We start from the raw sequence: 19,842 nt of genomic DNA on the forward strand, positions 1-19,842 counted from the left end.
GGTAAGCAGATCCTGCTCCACATGTGGCACCCGTCGTGTTGCTTATGTTATTACAAATCCGGTAAATAGTCTAATTCGGTAGGTCACATTCGTGAAAAGGGAAGGGTATTGTAGTTACGACATAAGGAACATATCCGATATCATCTATTAAGTGTCCTCACAAACAACAGTATATTGCTGGTTCTATAAAGTGCTCCACGATACCTCTTACTTACCTATTTACATCAATTTTATCAGCGATCAAAGCCGGGCTATTGTCAAACTACCTATTCCAGAGGTGGCGTGGATCAGATATGGATACCAGTTAGATCTTTTAGAGTACATACAATATAAGCATCTTTCATCTTGTAATTGTAATAAAACATTTGACTTTTCTACAATTTTCACAAGTATTCCCCATTCCATACTAAAAGACAAATTTAAAGAGGTAATCCTGCTTTGTTTCATAAAAAAGAATGACGAACGTAATTGTAAGTATCATGTCTTAGGGAGGGATAAATCCTTCTTTGTAAAATATCACTCTGATTGAAAACAAATTTCTCTGACATTTATTACATTAGCAAGATGCTTGATTTATTTTATTGAAACATTTTGTTACGTTTGGACGACGTGTTTTTCAACAAACAAATTGCATCCCCATGGGAACAAACTAAGCACATCTTCGTTCAACTTTATTCATATGAGGCTGACGTCATACAGAAACTTCTTAGGAAGAAAGAAAAGAATCTAACAGTATTATTTAACTTTACTTTCCCCTATATAGACGATGTTCTCTCACTAGATAAATCAAAATTTGTTGACTATGTTGAACGCATCTATCCCATTTCACCTGAGATAAAGGATACAACAGATACAGTTAAGTCTGCCTCATATCTTGACTTACATCTAGAAATTGACAATGAGGGTCGGTTGAAAACAAAACTTTCCGACAAAAGAGATGATTTCAGCTTCCAATTGTAAACTACAATCCCGTCCCCTTTTACCGAATGTGACCTAACGAATTAGACTTATTACTGGGTTTGTACTAACATGAGCAACACGATGGGTGCTACATGTGGAGAAGTATCTACTTACCATTCCGGAGCATCTGAGATCAACCCCAGTATTTAGTGGGTTTGTGTTGTTCAGTCTTTAGTTTTATATGTTGTGTTGTGTGTACTATTGTTTGCCTGTTTGTCTTTTTTCTTTTTTAGCCATGGTGTTGTCAGTTTTTGTTCGACTTGTGAGTTTGAATGTCCCTCTTTCGCCTCTCTTTGACAGAATTTTGTGACAATTTCAAAAAGAGGTAAATGTTTATTCATCGATGCGACGGTTTTGAGGACAAATTCATGCCTTGTTTGATCATTATGAAATAATAGTTCCTCAGGTGACTTTGTATATGTTCCGGATGCCCTGAAAATTATCCCGTCTTCTTTCACGTAATGTAACTTCATCTAGTGAAACTTAATATCAAATGAGTTCTTACCATAAGCAGTAGACTTTTTCAATTTTTTCATGCAATTTTCTTCAACTCACGAGTTTTGAAAGTTTCTTTAGTATTTTCTTCCTTTGAAAACCGAGCGAAATGATACTTTGAGATTAGACACAAATACATCGTGTTGGTCAACCGCTTTGTTATGTTGACCGTAGAATTTTTATAATGTCGGATTCAGTCATTCTGCTTTATAACTCTGTTGCAAAATTTCTTGTCTAATGAATGCATTCATGATAAAGAGGTCAGTTTTATTTGAATTTTCACGAATGTCACGTATTAATTGAGGTATGTAAATACCCAACGATGGGGGCCATGTTACAATTGAGAAATAAATGAGAAGTCGTCCTTATGTGTTGATAGAAATGAAAGGATCAAAAGCAGATTTCATAGCTTTTGTAGTATACTTAATCTCAAATTCATTAGGATATGTGAGATGCAAGCACTCACTTAAATGTAGGTGATTAACAGGCCGGTCTGTCATAATACGCGGAAAACTTGAGAATGGCCTATAAAACATGTATTACAAATCGATACGAAGTATCACCCTTATAGAGAAGATAATTTAAATTATGACGTACATGTTGTTAAGCTCTTAAATAGCGTATGAACTGACAGATATATACTCTATATGCAGGCGCTGGAATGGTTCTACATAGAAATGAATCACGAAACATAAAACCCATAATTTCTTCATATATCTGTTATCCTGAATGATGTTTTATTGAGTTTATTGTGTGTGTTATGCAAAAGACATTAATACTTTAGACAGTTCTGAAGTATATCAGTTCAATTTGAATGTTGTTCACTTTCCATAATTCATTACTAATGTAGTTATTGCTTTATTAAAGGGACGTTAGCTGTCCATTTTGTGTTTGCCGATTTGCCTCAAAACCACCAGACAATCAAAGAGAAGGTAAAACAACAGACAACACCATTGACATAATTTTGATAGATGCTATTTGAACCGCAAAAATTGTAATCAATTATATTTGTATACTTAGCAATATAACTTTTAAGCTTAACTATGTCAATAGACATAAAGATACTTAGAAGATACGGAAATCTCAATTAGGTCCGGGATAATTGCTTCCGCTGCATTACCTTGTTAGAAATCTTAACAAGTTTAATTCATTCACAACTTGTAATGACACTAAACGAAATACAGTCTGACCTATTGTTTAGACATCTGCGTTCTATTTTAACTGTTTTTTGTTTTATTTTGTCGTATTGTTTCTATCACAGTAACGTAAAGCATAGTTTCTGTTTATTCGTTTTAATATAAACCTTCAAGATGTAGTATGAAAGCTAATAAGACACCTATGCACAATATTTCAACTGATCGGTACGAGAAAAAAAGTATAGCAAAAATCATTTAAAGGCCAATTGTTCTGAGAGCAACTGCAGGTCTTTCCACCTCTAACGATATATTTTGATATGAAATGTTAGAATTCGATTTGTCATTTCCTGTGTCAAATGATAGCTTACTGTACGCTGATTCCAAAAATGTAAGGTTTCTATACATTTTTGTTTGAAATAAGGGAGGTAAATTGTTACTTCCGGGTTTCATAATGTCCTTACGGTATAATATGATAGTTTACTTGACACTGATAACAAAAATATTTGGTTATATATACTTTTACATTAAAAAAGTACACAAAATGGCTGCTTCCGGTTTGTAACTGGTCACTTCCGGTTGGCTTAGTTCAAAAAAATCTTTTTTTTAGACCAAAAATTTGTTTTGAACGCCACACTTGTTTTGAAACAATGGAAAAATTACCACACATATTTAGTCGCTGTTTAAAAAGTAAGATTTTAATAATCGTCCTCAAAGTCAATATAGGATATTTTACCCTATTTAAATGTAAACATAACACACTAACATGAATGAACAATACGTAAATGAAGAAAAGATTATTGGTTACTGACATGTGTTGAAATAATAGACACATATCTTTATTGTCAAATTTTGTACAAGTAAAAAGCATTTTTAAGCAATAGTTTGTACATGTTATAACATGTACGAGGTACTTTTGTACATGCTATAACTTTTTTTTTGCATTGTACAAGTTATAACATGTACAATACTTTTTTTTACATATTAATTTATTTAAATGATTGTGCACACAGAAATAAGGCTTACAATATCCTATGATGACTTTGATGGCTGAAAATTAAAAACATAACAGTTGTTTTTTTTTTTTAAACCTGTTTCCTGACTTTTGGTTTGTATGCATTTAGCTAATATAATGAACAATTTCATTTTGCCATTCGTGCACATGCAATAATAGCGTTAAAACAGCATTTGTGGTAAAAATAAGGTTTAAGAAGAAATGTTCGAGAACACATATTATTATTATTGATACTAGGAGGAAGACGCGCGTTTTTAAGACACATGGTAGAAAATAGCAGAGGTAGTATTGCATGCCGACAATAAAAGCTTGATTTGAAAGAGTTTCATCCTGACTCTCGTGTAATTGACAAATTTAGATAAAATCTACATAATCCTCATTTCGATCGTTACCAAAAAACGTTTGGGAAAGAATTGAATATAATTTATTCGTAAAAAAGCTTCTGTTTAATGTTTTATTACTTCCGAATTAGATTTGATTTAAGTTTTCATGATTTCTCATATTAGAGCTAAAAAGATAAAATGTGAAATTGACAAGAGTTGTTCCTCTTTAACCAAATTAATTGTAACAAATAATCTTTCTTCAGACTTGGAAACTAGAACAAACTCTGTCATAGATTTCTAATAACTATTTACATTATTTTCAACTATCATTATGTACTATTGAAAAATTAGGGTTTTTAAAGAAAGTCACGTATTTGAGGCAAGGCATAGTTCATTACAGGACTTTGACTTAAATCGTCATCAGTTAAAAAATATTTATTAACGCTCAAATGAATATAAGGTAAGAAGTCAAATTGATGTTTATGTTGTAAAGGAACTTGGTTAAATGAAGGGTCAAACAGGTACCACGAACAGAGTAGGCAATGCTTATTCTTCTGGGGCACACCATTTCACCCCTAAAATCTGTGTTCATTTCACAAATGGTTATAGATATAGTTTCTATTCGTACTCCTCATCCGTTTTTCTTATGCTGAATTTCACTTAAAAGCAGCTTTTTTGCTACATTTGGACATTTCGACTTGTCTTAGTGAATTTTGATATCATTGTTCTGATATGTACTGACTGGTCCTTTATTTGCAGAATATCTGTCATGCATTTTAAAACTAGAAATTCGCCATAGATTAGGATTGTAAAAATCTCCGATAGATAGAGGATGGTATGACGTCATATTTACCATAGATTAAGAATCTGCCATAGATCTGGAACCAATCATATATTTGAGTCCTACATATTCCCCAACTTTTGTTATTTTTTTTATATTCAAACACGCCTAATCTGTTATGATTTCAAGGATACTTTTATAATTTCTTGTTCAATATATATTACATTTTCTAGTTATATGTATTTTTAATGGTGATATATAAACATTAAGATTTAAAAAAAAATAATGAAATTGAAAGCGAAATAATGTATTCTTTGTTTCTGTATTATACTTTGAAAGGACAGAAAAGTGGACTCACTAACACTTGTACTTGACTTTCCAATCATGATAAAATTGTAACCAATTTCCAGGATGTTTTTACAAAATACTGTTGCAAGGGGAAGATCTAGAGATGCAAGAACATGATTTAAACAGAACGCATTCCAATCCTTATTGGACCATTTATCTGTTAGTCCCCAAGATCCAAAATACCAAAATAAACAGTTTTATGACCATAAGTGTTTAAAAAAAACAAAAATTTCTTACTTGATGCAGAGTACAATAAAGGTATAAATATGCAAATCAACATAAAATGCATTGTTGATATGAAATTGAAGGCTTTCGTGCGTGCATGAATTATATATAATTAAGCAAAAAGGATATTTTAACATTTATGTTTTTTCTTGTGCCAAAATCCTAAAATTCACCATCAAAGATATTCCGAAAGGCACAAGGACATTATGTGTGTTTGAAAAATTTCATCCTCTCCTTTTTAATCACAGAGGAATTACACATTACAACTAGCAGTAGGTACATTATAAATCAATATAGTAAAAGCACTTCAATATATAGTTACGGTATAATAGATTCACAAAAAAGTACAAAGTTTTAACACAAAAATAATTAGAAGTATAATTTCAGAGAATTCTAGAAGGTACCAAATAGACCTAAAATTATTGTGTAACCTAATGATATCAACGGAAACTACACTTTGATATCGATTGCCGATTTCAGAGTAGGTTTCATACATCAACTTAATGATTCATGAATTATTCTACAAAACAGTACATGAAGACAAGATATTGTGCAATGCCTAGAACACTCAATATAATGTAATATTTTCATTAACATTACATGATGATTATGAAAATTTAAATGTTGTTGTTAGTTAATTTTTGGGAAATCACTACATGGCTAAAAAATACTATACATATTTTACTTTTTTTTCTGTGGTTCTGTTCTTTTGTCTAATTCCGGTCTATTAGATATACATGATCATGATGATTATGTCGAGCAATTATAAAACTAGGAAAAGTCAGGGAACTTTTAATGGAGTTCGCTAAATTAACACGTCGAAAGTGAACGACGGATGACTAAAATAGAAGTATTTGTTTTTATATAATTCGTTGTATTAAAGAGTTATGACAATTTTTTCTAAACAGTCTCGTCTATACACTTTTTGAACAAGCCACTGAAACCTACATTACTTGATCCTGTTAAACATTTCTTAACAATGTTAATAAACGGTAATGGAGTAAACGAGTTGACCCTATCATCAACAGGGCAGTTGTTCTATTCATGTTTTTAAACAACATGATTAAAATTTGAATGGACGTTATCTTGGTCAAGGGTATTATATTTGCATTTAAGGTGAGTGATACTGCTAAGAATAAATGAATGGTTGTTGTGGTTACTGTTGAGTACGAATTCAATATAAAGACCTAATAACTTTATTATTCAAAGACACACACTTCTGGCAAGAAAAATCCGAGTTCGTATGTCAAATAGACAAAATGTGAAATATAAATTCAGCTACCATACATGAAAATTGGAATTTGTAAGAGATATAAAAAGATGTGGTATGAGTGCCAATGAGACAACTCTCCATCCAAGTCAAAATTTATAAAAGTTAACCATTATAGGTCAAAGTAAAGTCTTCAACACGGAGCCTTGGCTCACACCGAACAGTAAGCTATAAAGGGCCCCAAAAATTACTAGTGTAAAACCATTCAAACGGGAAAACCAACGGTCTAATCTATATAAAAAACGAGAAACGAGAAACACTTATGAACCACATCAACAAACGACAACTACTGAACATCAGATTCCTGACTTAGGACAGGTGCAAACAAATGCAGCGGGTTTAAACGTTTTAATGGTACCAAACCTTCACCCTTTTTCTGAAACAATAGTGTAACATCACAACATAGAAAGACACAATATAAAATATCAACTGAAATAGCTTAACTCAATCAAAGGACATATTAACACCAGTGAACATACACTGGACAAATAAATTTGACCTATGATACAATGCAAATACAAAATATAGTTTATTTTTGAAGATTTATAGAACTAAATCGGATCATAATAGTAAATGTAAATTAGAACAAAACAAACACTGTCCAAAAAGAGGCAGCAGAAACCAAGGGGACATTCAAAACTCATAAGTCGACGAGGCACTGACACGGATAAATACTAAAAACGACGATAAGACAAACTAGGCCACAGAATATGTCACTGTTACAAACCATAAACGGATTTTTTTTTTTTCGCAAATAAAATACTAACTATTTTAGATACCTTATTTCCATTAATGAGCGTTATTCATTTGCAAACTCTAGAGTCATTTTTCATATGGCAGTGCTAAGAAAATTAGTTATGTTTTAAACAGTTGAATGGTTTCATGTCCAAATAAGCTCATGCTTTGTGTGACAGTCATTTATGAAATATATAAATAAGACTCACATACGATAAAATTGATTAGTGTTAGAAAAAACTGACAAAGAAAGATTGTATGATAGAACATAATGTGTCTATTATGTTACAGTGAAAAATTTAGAATTTTCATATTTTAAACACACCCAATTTGTAATGTTTATTTATGGTATTTCATATATTTATATATTTCGTTCGTGTGAGAGTCAAACTTAAATTCACCTTTCAGATATGAACAGAACAAATCATCAATTGAGTCTACTTTTTTTTTCCTTATCCAATGGTTTAGGAGTAAGCGATAACTCAAACACACCTAATTGAAAATGTGTCCTCAACTGTTTTTAACTTTTGAATTAAGGCCCGCTTGATGAAGCTTCTATACGTATCGAACACCCAATGAAATATCAGCATCAAAAACGGAATGTTCCTCCGACATGTACGATGCATCCACAAAGTTACCTTTATTAATCAACCAATCGGATGTTGTGAAAAGTATGTGGAGTAAAAATGGTTTCTCACAGGACGTATTTGACGTATAATTTAATGTATCATGTGTGTAATGTGAAGGGGATATGGAGCTGCTGAAATCAATATGAACCATTTTGAAGGAAGGGCAATATCTAAAATATATTAAAACATACATGATCGATAATAAGTGTGATGTGTTAGGTTTAAAATGATTGTCGAGATAGCAAAACGTATAAGCTCCTTTTTAGCACAACATTTTAAAGCGAGAGAAATTAACACCCTATACATGTAACTGTACATTTACTGAAAACCTTTAAAAGTCATTAATCCCACTGGGTACAGAGATACCTATATATCATGATTGGCCGTTGTTTGCTTAATGTCTAGCGGCAATCATTTCATGTTCAGGACGAACAAAAATTAATAATAATTACTATAAGTAGATCTTCTAAGGTAGAGGCAAACCAGGATAAACTTAATGTTTCCTTTGTGAATTGTAGAGTGAAAACAAAATCCCTCTTTTACATGAACACTCTCTCGTCATTTAGGGGAAGGCTACGGTTTTCCATTTAATAAATTTGTTTAAAAGAAATTCCTACTCTGTAATTCTTGCAGATTTCTACATCTCCAAACTTGTATTTCCATTATGTACAGTCGTAATTATAAGAACATAATTATATGCAAAAACTAATCAAAGATACAATAGAATTGAGAATGGAAATGGGGAATGTGTCAAAGAGACAACAACCCAACCATAGAGCAGACAATAGCCGAAGGCCACCAAGGGAAGTTCGTTTTGAACGATAAATTATTATGTAAAATATTCAATTAATTCAATTGTGTAGTCATTGCTGAATACATTTTCGATATGTCTTCCTCCCTCCCATCCTTTATTTAAATCCAAGCAGAGCCCGCTATATTGTATCCTTATATTCCTGTATTGATTATATATTTATGTAATTAACAATACTTAAAATTATTGTCTGATTGTTTGTCGGGCGAATTTTGGAAAGTTCAATAAAACGCTTAAAATTTGTAGGAAAGGGCCGATAAGAACTTTTCAAAAGCTGAAGACTGACACAGTACCTAAATACATTAAAAAATAGAACTTATGCATTTTAATCATCCAATAGTAAAGTCTCGTCAATTGGTTTCGGTGAGAATTTAAGAGGGAAGAAAGAATAAACATCCGCCTTCTATTTGTATATAAAAAAAGAAGATGTGCAATGATACACTATTTGTGTAGTGCTCTTTCATGAAGAAGATAATTAGTATGCCTAAATTTCATTTAAATGATTAGTCAAATAAAATCAAATACATTTTCCAAATGTTTATATATATATATAATTTGCATATTCAAACAAGCCTACTCTGTTATGATGACTCATTTCAATGATATTTTTTGGCGCATATGTATTTTGTTTTCTAGTTATAGGAATTGTGAATGTTGATATATAAACATTTAACTTTGAAATATAAAAATAATGAAATTTGAAGCAAGATGATGTAGTTTTTGTATTTGTTTGTTTCTGTATTATACATTGAAAGGACAGAACAGTGGACTCATACACACTTGTACCTGACTTTCTAATCATGGTAAGATTGTTACCAATTTCGATGATTTTTTTTCAAATACTGTTTCGTTTTCAGGGGAAGAGATGCAAGTACATGCTTTAAACAGAACTCATTCCAATCTTTATATGACCATTTATCTTTTAGTCTTCAAGATCCAAAATACCAAAATAACTGTTTTATGACTATTTGTATCTGATTTAAACGACTTTATTTTTATCTGATTTCCTGCAGAGTACAATAAATGTATGAATAAGCAAATCAACATAAAACACATTGTTGATATGCAGGCTTTCATTAATACATTAGTTGGTGTAAACCTGCAGATATTTGTCAGTACACAAGTTCAGAACTATTGTTTAGGAGTTGACATGCACTTCAAAGTAGTTAGGTACACTCGAATCTCGAAGTTACATTTTTTATTTATATCTTTAAAAATCTTTCTTCTGTACTTTAACGTTTTCTATATAAATAAAGCTTACAGCAGGAACTAAGTACACATTACGTTTTTATTTTATTTTAATCAATACATTAATCGAGTCATTGGGGTCATAAAAATAGATACTCATTTTAATTTTATCGCACGTATATGGATACTCCGATACGTATACGTATCTTAATACTTCAGTTCTGCAACAACTCTATTGGTAGATATCAGTCTTAGTTTTCTTTATCTATTATATAAGTTGATTACGATTTAGATTCGCCCATTCTAGCTGACTATGTCTGATGCAAGTTTGTTTCTGTACTTTTCTTGAATTTCTTACGGTTAGTTAGCCAGTAAAAGTTCAATGATAAGTTAATGTAAGTATTAGAAGACCTCCTCACAAACAGAACAGTTGAAATACCCTCGCTCAGCAGGCTCGCGGATATTAACACCCCTTTCTATTTGGAGGTCTTTTAATGTAAATATTAACTTATAATTGAGCTTTCAACTGCTAATAAAAGTGTTCCAAGTTACAAAAGGGGGAATAGACGAGTTTGGATTAAAATCATCGTTTTTTAATATAAACTCAACGCAAATTTAATATACATGTTATTGATGGATCAGAAAATTTTATTACGATATAACTCTATCTGAATTATCTTTAACATAATTGTATATAAGGAAACTGAAAATAAAACATCACTAGAAATTATGTTTTAAGACAAAATTTTCGATTTTATCATAAATTCCTCGATTATAGGAAACCGGACTTTCATAACCCTCATCATAGGATAACAAGGATGATAATATGGAAACTGAAAAAATGTGATGACCAAACATTACTATTCTGAGTAAAAAGTTAAGATTTTGATCATGAAATCTCAAAACAACAGGAAACTGGAAAAATGTGTCAAGTGTAATACAAGAGGGGCGAAATAGTTTGTTTTTCAATCAATATTTTCTTAGATATGTGCTGAATAAGCTGAAATATTTAAAATCTCTCGAAGTTAACAATATGTATGATACATATCTTAGTCAAAAGCTTTCTTTTTCCAATGTGTTATCGTCTATGCAAAGGTTCCCAACTTACTTCAGTGTATAAAATAAAACTCATCAAGAATATGTGCTTGCTTCAATTGTTAATCCAGTTACATTTCGTGTTGTCACGAGATTATTTTCTAAAGGATCTGCATTTCGAGACAATAGTTGATTCATACTTCAAAAGAAATTTCTAAAATTGGAAGAATATGAATGTCATGTATATTCTGTCCAAATACACACAGTTCAGTTTAAACTTTCAAATTAATAAATCCACAAGAAATTTAATGGTTTTGAGTCTTTTTCAATCATAAAATTAATATGCATAGTCAGAACTTCAGTAAACGAAAAGATATATAGAATGAAGAAGATAAATATGTGTATCTGGAATACATTTGATGTGAATGAAATAACTTGTCCATTTCTTACAAACAATACCATATTAATTAAGACATTTATTAAAGATTTGTTCATGGTGCATGTAAAATGTTTATTCTATTATTAGTGAGTAAGGTATTTCGTCAAAAGTAAAACAACAAAAATATACTGAATTCCAAGGAAAATTTAAAACGGAAAGTCCCTTAACATATGGCAAAATCAAAAGTTCAAACACTTGGTAAAATCAAAAGTTCAAACACTTCAAACGAATGGAAAACAACTTTCATATTCCTGACTTGGTACAGGCATTTACTTATGTAGAAAATTGTTGACTGAACCTGAGTCAAGTGCGAGTTTGAATAAATCTTCGAGTATTCTACTTTCAATCAAAATTTTAATTAAAATTAAAGACCGATCGCGATTAAATCCGACTTCTGGAAAGGACGGCATTTTGAAGGTTTTCTATAAAACGTTTCTATACAACGTTTCCAAAGTTCCAATTTCTACTCTGACAACAAAGTTGGTTGACAAGAAAAATAATTTGTCATTTGATTCTACAAATTAAGAAATTAAGTTTCTAAAATAATTGTTTGATTTTTACATATGTTCTTTATTGGCTTTATTACAGTTATTAACTTCGAATGTCTCGAATGTTTACTTTGAATGACCGTTATTTCTGTGTGACATGATTGATCATCATAGAACTACTATTCATGCTTACTATATTTCTTTATGGTTAGAAAAATCCAATACCTGACTTACCTAAGGTTATGGAACATACCGGATTATTGAAGTCGCACGAATTTCTTAAAGCAAAATTTGAAACCCTTAAATGATTTGTTTAAGGATTTTTTTTTCGTGAAACAATTCTTTCAATCCATACCCACACTTGAATCATTAAAAACATGTTGCATCTCCATATTGACGAGACTAAGCAATGAAAATCTGAATCAGGCCATAAGAATATTACAGGTAGGAATACGTGATGGTGCTGTTTTCAGACACAATTTCACGTCAGAAACTCGTTTTACTGTCCTAACAACAACGGTACAGGCAGACAGAATTTGTTGATGACCATCCATGACCAGATCAATATGTAGTGACAACGCAACGTCAATAAAATTTGATTATGCAACGTCATTTGCGAGACTTGTTTACGGCTGCAACGTCAACAGCTAATCAAGTCGACGAATGCAATGGCAGACAGATTCATGCCAAAAATGTTTCCCATATACTGAAATGCCAAAGAATCACCTGCAGAAAAAAAAACATTTGAGGCTTTAAAATTTAAACAACTTAATTGCTAAAACACACTGTAATGCATGGCACAGAGGAAACATCAGAAGGTACAAAACAGAACTCAAAACATGCCCAACAGAATTGGTTGACCTTTCTGACATTCATTTTGACGTTGGTTTGCAGGCAGTCATTACATTCGACGGTGACACATCCATTGATAAGGGGAAAACCAGGGTTTCAGTGCATACCACATGATTTAAACTTTAAAAATGACGTCATGAGTTCAACTTTGGAACTGCAAACTTTATTCAGACAATTAAAAAATGAATAAAATTTATATTTATACATTTATTTTACAAAAATTGCCTATTTGAAAATGGGAATAAAAAAGAATAATCAAGTGTTGCGTTTTTAAAGTCCGTCAGTATATGTCATGTTCTCTCAGACTAAAGTATCAATCAGTTTACGTCCAACGGGTTAAGAATAAAAACGTCAGTAGTTTGTAATTTAGTGGTTGTCATTGATTCATGTCTGTCGTTTTTGTTTTTGTATAATGTTCTTTAGTTTTCCCGTTGAATTGCTTCATATTTTTCATGTCGGGGACTTTTATAGACGACGTTACGATATGGTTTGCTCTCACTGTTGGAGGCGTATGCGCTCGATGACCAATAATTCCTTATATCGACGTCATTTGACTATGGTGAATAGTTGTCGTATTGGCTACCACAGTACATTTCCTTATTTTATATTAACATTCTGTGATACCCATGATCTTCTGCAATACGTTATCTTATAAAAAAGAAGATGTGGTATGATTGCCAATGAGACAACTCTCCACAAAAGACCAAATGACACAGAAATTAACAGCTATAGGTCACCGTACGGCCTTCAACAATGAGCAAAGCCCATACCGCATAGTCAGCTATAAAAGACCCCCGAATTTGTCTGTTACGCTCATGTTTTCCCCAAACGGACTGAGTCTTTCTACGTTATTTGGTCTATGGATGAGAGTTTTTGTCTCATTGGCAATAATACCACATATCTTACATTTATATTGAGCTTTTTGTGTAAAAGTTTAATTATTTTTCTGATTCTTCAGTTTTTATTTTTTTATTTTAATAGTATTAGTATCACACAATAAATTTATTGCTTAGTTCGAATTAACAATATTCATGTGAATAATAGATGCTAACCCCGTTTTGGTTTGTTTTATTTTGCTACTGAATCTTGAGTTTTCTGTATAGTATTTGTCATTGCTTTTCTGACAGGCTTTTCAAAATATTTTGACAATGCTTTTACTAATCTTTAATTTTAAAACAAATGATTTTTTATCAAATATTACAAAAATTGCGCATTTCGAATCTATTAAGTAAATGCTAATCATGTACTGGCAAGTGTCCGTTTACCAGTACGTTAACGTATCCGTTTATTTGAGGTTTTAACGGAACATTTAACGGACACGTGAACGGTGCGTTTATTAACGGGGGCTTTGTATATATGAATGAAAATGAATGGAAACTTAACAGAGATAACAACGGGGCTATTAATTAACGGGTGCTTTGTGAATATGCATCCATTTGTCGTTTCGGTTTAATTATTGTAAGGTTATTGCCTGCTTGATTCAGCCCCACACCAACTTTTTGTTATATAAATATTAATTTCTTCCCGTTCATCGCGCAGATTTTAATGTCTTAATGAAAGAATTGTTCAACAGTTTCTTGGTATTAAATGTAATCAAATGTAAACAGATGCATGCATTTTGTTATATACCTTGCAATTAAGGGGTTCAAAATATTTGTATTTTTAAAAACCAAAGGTACATTTCAAGGTTTTTTAAAGATTGTTGTCAGTTAAATCAACTATGTTAAACTCTCAGTTTATGGTGAAACAAGCATTATCAAATACTGCTCAGCATGAAATTGACTGTGTAATAGTTAGTGGCTGGATTAAATCAAGTGTTTCCTTGATAGCATAGACCTAACGGTACGAATTTTACTTCACCAGATGCGCATTTCCAAATTGCATATGGTATATTCAGAACGTTTTGAATAAATTAGAAAATAATGTAACACTTTGTAAAAAAATTGCGTGTGATCAATAACAGAAATGCCGTAGTATTGAAAATCCAGACACAGATCTGAATTACACTTTTATAATTAAAATTTTAAAAGATTTCTGCCTATCAAAAGCTACTTTATTGTCTCAGACCTAACACACGATTGTATAAGGTAAACACCGTTTTTGCAATACTAAGTAAGTTGTCCTATAGTAGGTTGTATTTTATTTCCAGGTTGGAGCGTTTCTGCAATACATGCAAAGAGGGACTTAAAAGAAATCATCAATTTTGTTATTTATTTGTCTTTGCAGCAGTTAATATAAACAGTCGCAAAGAAAAATGTACTCCTGAATACTAAACAAAATCCACCTCAAGCCGGAAGATCTATGGCGTTTTGTAATTTACCATTCATATTTTCTTTAATATGTTATATTGTTAGACTATTATTACCCCATGATATCTTTTTCTCTTTTGTTTTGTATCATATATTTTAGATAGATGAACCAATAAATTTTCCTTTTGTTACAGTGTAGACTAAGAGTGACACACAACTTTAAACTTGATTGGACACAAGTAAAAAGTAGGTGGATCAAGTTATTAATGAAATTAACAAGTGGCCAAGTATATATAGATTGAAATAATAAATCATCAAAGATTTTAGGCTTGTGATTTCAGCAGGTTTTGAAGTAACCGACAACAGCAACATTTATTTATACCAAACAGGTACTATTTCGAAATTATGAGGCTATTTGTGGTTCTTTGGGTTTTTTTCTAAAACAAAATGTTTTATTTGTGCATTGTACTTTTTTAAATTAACAAACGCAAATAATTCATGATAGTCTTTTCTTTTTGTTTACTAACTGGGTGTAAAAAAGTAAATAAATTATAAAATTAGTATGTCTGTTTATATTTCATATAGTACATGCTTCTTCTTATGAAAAGAGGTTATTATAATTTTTAACCTTTCGTTTCCTTTGAATTACCGGTACGGGTCTTTTTTCTTCAAAAATGTGTGTGTGTTTCCTTTTTGAATTTATAATTGTCAATGAGTTGTTATATTGTAAATAATTTGATTCTTATTGATATTTTTATCTTGTTATTTATTGTTGTTATTATATTTAATTAAATTGCGTCCGGTTTCTTCTTTTTTCATCTTTTTTTATATTTCATTTTGTAAATTTTGTTTCTTTGTACAGAGTTAAAACCACAAGAATGTACACCCTGTCTGTCATTACTCTTAGTATTTGCCTTTTGTCTATTATCATGATCATGCAAGGTAAGATATATTTTCTTTAGATCTGTGTTGTTTCTGTCAGTAAAAATGAAATACTTTGATTTCAAATAAAAATAAATAGAACCTTTTTCACAAATGAATTCATTCAACAATAGGTTGTGCTAAGACATTGCGAGTAACGATGAATTCAAAGGAGTTGAGAATGCGTAGAAGAAATTAGTTTCTTGCATTTTCTACTTTATTTTTATAAAAAAAAAAAGGCCAATGTTCAATATAACGAACATAATAACTTATCCAAGATTTCAAATATGGAACAATGTTCAATTCGTGATCGATCAAAATTAACAATTAACGTATCTGTTTTATTCGACTTCTAATTGCTTCTTGGTACTTTCTAATGTTTATGTAAGGATAGGCCTAAACTAATTAATTTTAATAAAAATTGGTAAATAAAAATACAAAACAAACAATTTATGTAATATTTCTATCAATTGTGTGATGACTGCGATATACGAAATTAGGGAGATACTTGTTTACAATGTTCAAATTTCATCAATGGATTAAAAAAATACAAATTAAGGTAAAAAAAAAACTCAATGAGCATGAATTCCAAAAGCAGTAAATCTGGTCGCATCGACAGGGTAAGCGTTTCCTGGTATGGATACATCACACTAGAAAGTTTAACAATGCAAGTTTGAAATCCGATGAGGTTCTATTCTTCAGACGGTATACTAGGATTTTTTTTAAGAATAAAACTATTATGATTCATTTATCATTCCGTGCGAAAATTTATAGTCATGAAAAAGAAACTTATTATCATAAAGGTACAGGGTCCTTTTTTTAGGAACACATCTTAAGACTTGGCTCGTCTATTTTGAGAAACCCGTTGCAGTGGCGGATTCAGGGGGGTTTGGGGGGGGGGGGGGGGGTAGTTCAGGGGATTGGATCCTCCTTTTTTTTTACCAATAATTTTTTTGAACGTAGACATATGGTAAGAAACCCCCCCCCCCCCCTTTTATCCTGGGTTGGAACCCCCCTTTTTAAAAATGATTGAATCCGCCCCTGCGTTATTATATTTCATTTTAAACTTCGAATTTCGTCATGTTTCGTTGACATTATAGTGTTATTATTTAGTACCGTTCATTGCAAATCCTTGCACTGTTTGTTGTGCATTTTTACAACTCAAAGCCGATCAATATGGTCAAAATATGTATATAACATAACAATACTGCTTGACAACTTCCAAAGCTTGTTTAATCAAGTACTACAACTTTTTAAGGAAAATTCGCCTTTAACATACGTTGCACTCATGGATTTTCTACTCCCGAATATTTTCGAATCCCTGACACACTAAGAGCAAACTCAGGACGATGTGTCGCATAATCATCATGACCTTCGTGTGACCTTTACCTAAAGATCAAAATACCATATTTTTAGAGTTATTTTTGCAAAATTTCTCTGAAACTGGATTGCAATCAGGTACTCTCGATGTGTGGGCTCCACTTGGTCCCACATAAAACATACACAAAATCCAGGTCCTTTAATTTTCAATATGAAATGTCAAAAGTTAAGTCCTTACAAAAAATATAAGATGGGTTTTTCACAGGAGACAACATATTTTTTCTCGATATTTTTAGCAACGAAGGGTACAAAACTGCAACGAACGGAACAGTATAAACAATTTCATAAACTAATGACCTTTTTTAGAAAAACATAATTATTACAATGAACTAGGTATGTGGGGTATTGTCTGGAGGAAGATACGCTCACTAACCTGTCCATATATCAGTAGTATTGTAACGTTATTTAATGTTTGCATTTTTGAAGCATTTTTAGGCGAGTTTTTGTGACCAAGGTTTGTAAACTTGCGTGCGTTTATCATTCAGTAAGTACAGTTCGAGTTGAAATTCAAATTCTTTAATTAATATTGATTACTTAACATGCATACAACGTGAATAATATATATTTGTATACAAATTGTGTACATAACTCAGAATTGTTTTAGATCATATATTGGCATCTCTCAGCTTGTTCTTTATCGCTCAAAAACGCACAACGTCCGCATTCAACTGTATAGATTAATCGAAGGTAACTCTGAAATAAAACTATGAAAATATTTTTGCTAATATATTATTCAGGAGCTGAAGCAGGGACTTGTCTTGCCTGCACCACAACATTTGCAGGTGCGGCAGGACTGGACAGGGAGAAACTATGCAGGTAAGATTTTGTTTTATATAGTTCTTGGTTTTTTTTTTATTTGCACACTTAAGCATCGCTCTACGGATAACAGTCCTTTTCATCTACATATAACATGCTATAAAATAAACATGAGGAATAAAGGATAAACAGTTGCAACTTCAATAAATAAAAGTAACTAAAGGCAGATTTAGTTTAAAATCATAACTTCGATACTAGATGAATATTATTCACAAATTTATAATTTAAAAATATATTTATTCTAATATTTATATGACACTTTTATAATATACTTCGTTTCTTTTTTAAAAACAGTGCAGCAAATACATATCTGGAATGTGCTGAACAAGACTGCAAATCGGATGGCGGTGCCACCATTGCACTTGCCAAAACGGCTAAGCAAGGCTGTGGTAAGTATACTAAATTGCTATACATTGAAATGTTACTATAAATAGGTTTTCAATTGGTGTGTCTTATGAATGCGAAATTTGCGTTTTACGTACTAAATCATACAAATGTACTTTTGACGAGTTCTTTCCACATTTTAAGTCTCATTATAACAGGGAAAACATGACGACCCTGATAAAACAAATATGATGTTCTTAGAAGAAGCTCACAGTCTTAGGCAATATGACGCCCACTGGAATTCAAACTATTGCAATAAGTAAGAATCAAATACAGACTAATTGAAGTGAATTAAACAGCATCAACTGTACCAAGTCAGGAATATGACAGTTGTTTTCCATTCCGTTGATGTTTTGAGTTTTTGATTTTGCCATTTGGTAAGGGACTTTCCGTTTTGAATTTTACTTGGAGTTTGGTATTTTTGTTATTTTACTTTTTTCGGACAAATACACACAAAGGTCTAGAAAAGTTTAAGCAACAACAGGTTTCAATACACATAAACATAAATTCAACCGAGTTAAATAAGACCCTACGTTAAATAAGCACCCCGTTAAGTTTAAGGAAAAATCGGAAAATTTTGAAAATTCTCAAAAAATCAAAACAAATTTCCCGTATTGCCATGTCGTTTATCTAATTGCAAATCAATTAAATTAAAATAAAAAAATCTGTTTCTATTTATTCAGTCTACCAAATTAGAAAACTGATTCATTTACATTTAATATTGGCAACAAAACATAATTATTTTACAGGCTGCGTAGCCCTAAAATTTCCCACGTTGATATGTTCTGTAAGAATTTGTCTCTCCATCTTTAGTCCTTCTGTCAAAATTAAAATTTAAAGCCATTTGGACTATAAGATTACTGATAAATTAGTCTCATACAAATAACTAGCATCCATTAACTATAAAGTACTTTTTCGACATCTGTTAAAACAGATACATCTAAATGGTGAAATGTCCCTTTAAGGTGCCTCTTGTTTAAAAGATCGACCATTTTAAATTCAGACCAAATTTCTATTTAATTGTCGCATAGTTTTATGCATTTCATATTCTTTATTGGATATTTGTCGTCTGGAAAATGTTATTAGGGTGCCGACCCCAAAATGATTTCAGTTTTCAAGGATCCTCCTTTTTTTTTACCAATAATTTTTTTGAACGTAGACATATGGTAAGAAACCCCCCCCCCCTTTTATCCTGGGTTGGAACCCCCCTTTTTAAAAATGATTGAATCCGCCCCTGCGTTATTATATTTCATTTTAAACTTCGAATTTCGTCATGTTTCGTTGACATTATAGTGTTATTATTTAGTACCGTTCATTGCAAATCCTTGCACTGTTTGTTGTGCATTTTTACAACTCAAAGCCGAT

General features: G+C 31.5%; 1 protein-coding gene across 3 annotated transcripts in view; it reads left to right on the forward strand.

Moving 5' to 3' along the window:
• LOC127705825 (uncharacterized) overlaps window positions 1-19,842 on the forward strand; it is a 117,485-nt gene that overhangs the window by 94,616 nt on the left and 3,027 nt on the right. The window contains exons 1-4 of one of the 3 annotated variants that reach the window (XM_052210184.1): window positions 15,202-15,222; window positions 15,839-15,918; window positions 18,015-18,093; window positions 18,388-18,482. In XM_052210184.1, coding sequence (XP_052066144.1) covers window positions 15,855-15,918; window positions 18,015-18,093; window positions 18,388-18,482 — 238 coding nt within the window. In that variant the 5' untranslated portion in view covers window positions 15,202-15,222; window positions 15,839-15,854. Of the gene's footprint in view, window positions 1-15,201; window positions 15,223-15,297; window positions 15,366-15,838; window positions 15,919-18,014; window positions 18,094-18,387; window positions 18,483-19,842 lie in introns of those variants that run through there. The other 2 variants (XM_052210183.1, XM_052210182.1) reach the window with 2 other exon arrangements.

Source organism: Mytilus californianus, unplaced genomic scaffold (assembly GCF_021869535.1).
Source record: "Mytilus californianus isolate M0D057914Y unplaced genomic scaffold, xbMytCali1.0.p SCAF_6, whole genome shotgun sequence".
In the NCBI taxonomy this organism is placed as follows: domain Eukaryota; kingdom Metazoa; phylum Mollusca; class Bivalvia; order Mytilida; family Mytilidae; genus Mytilus; species Mytilus californianus.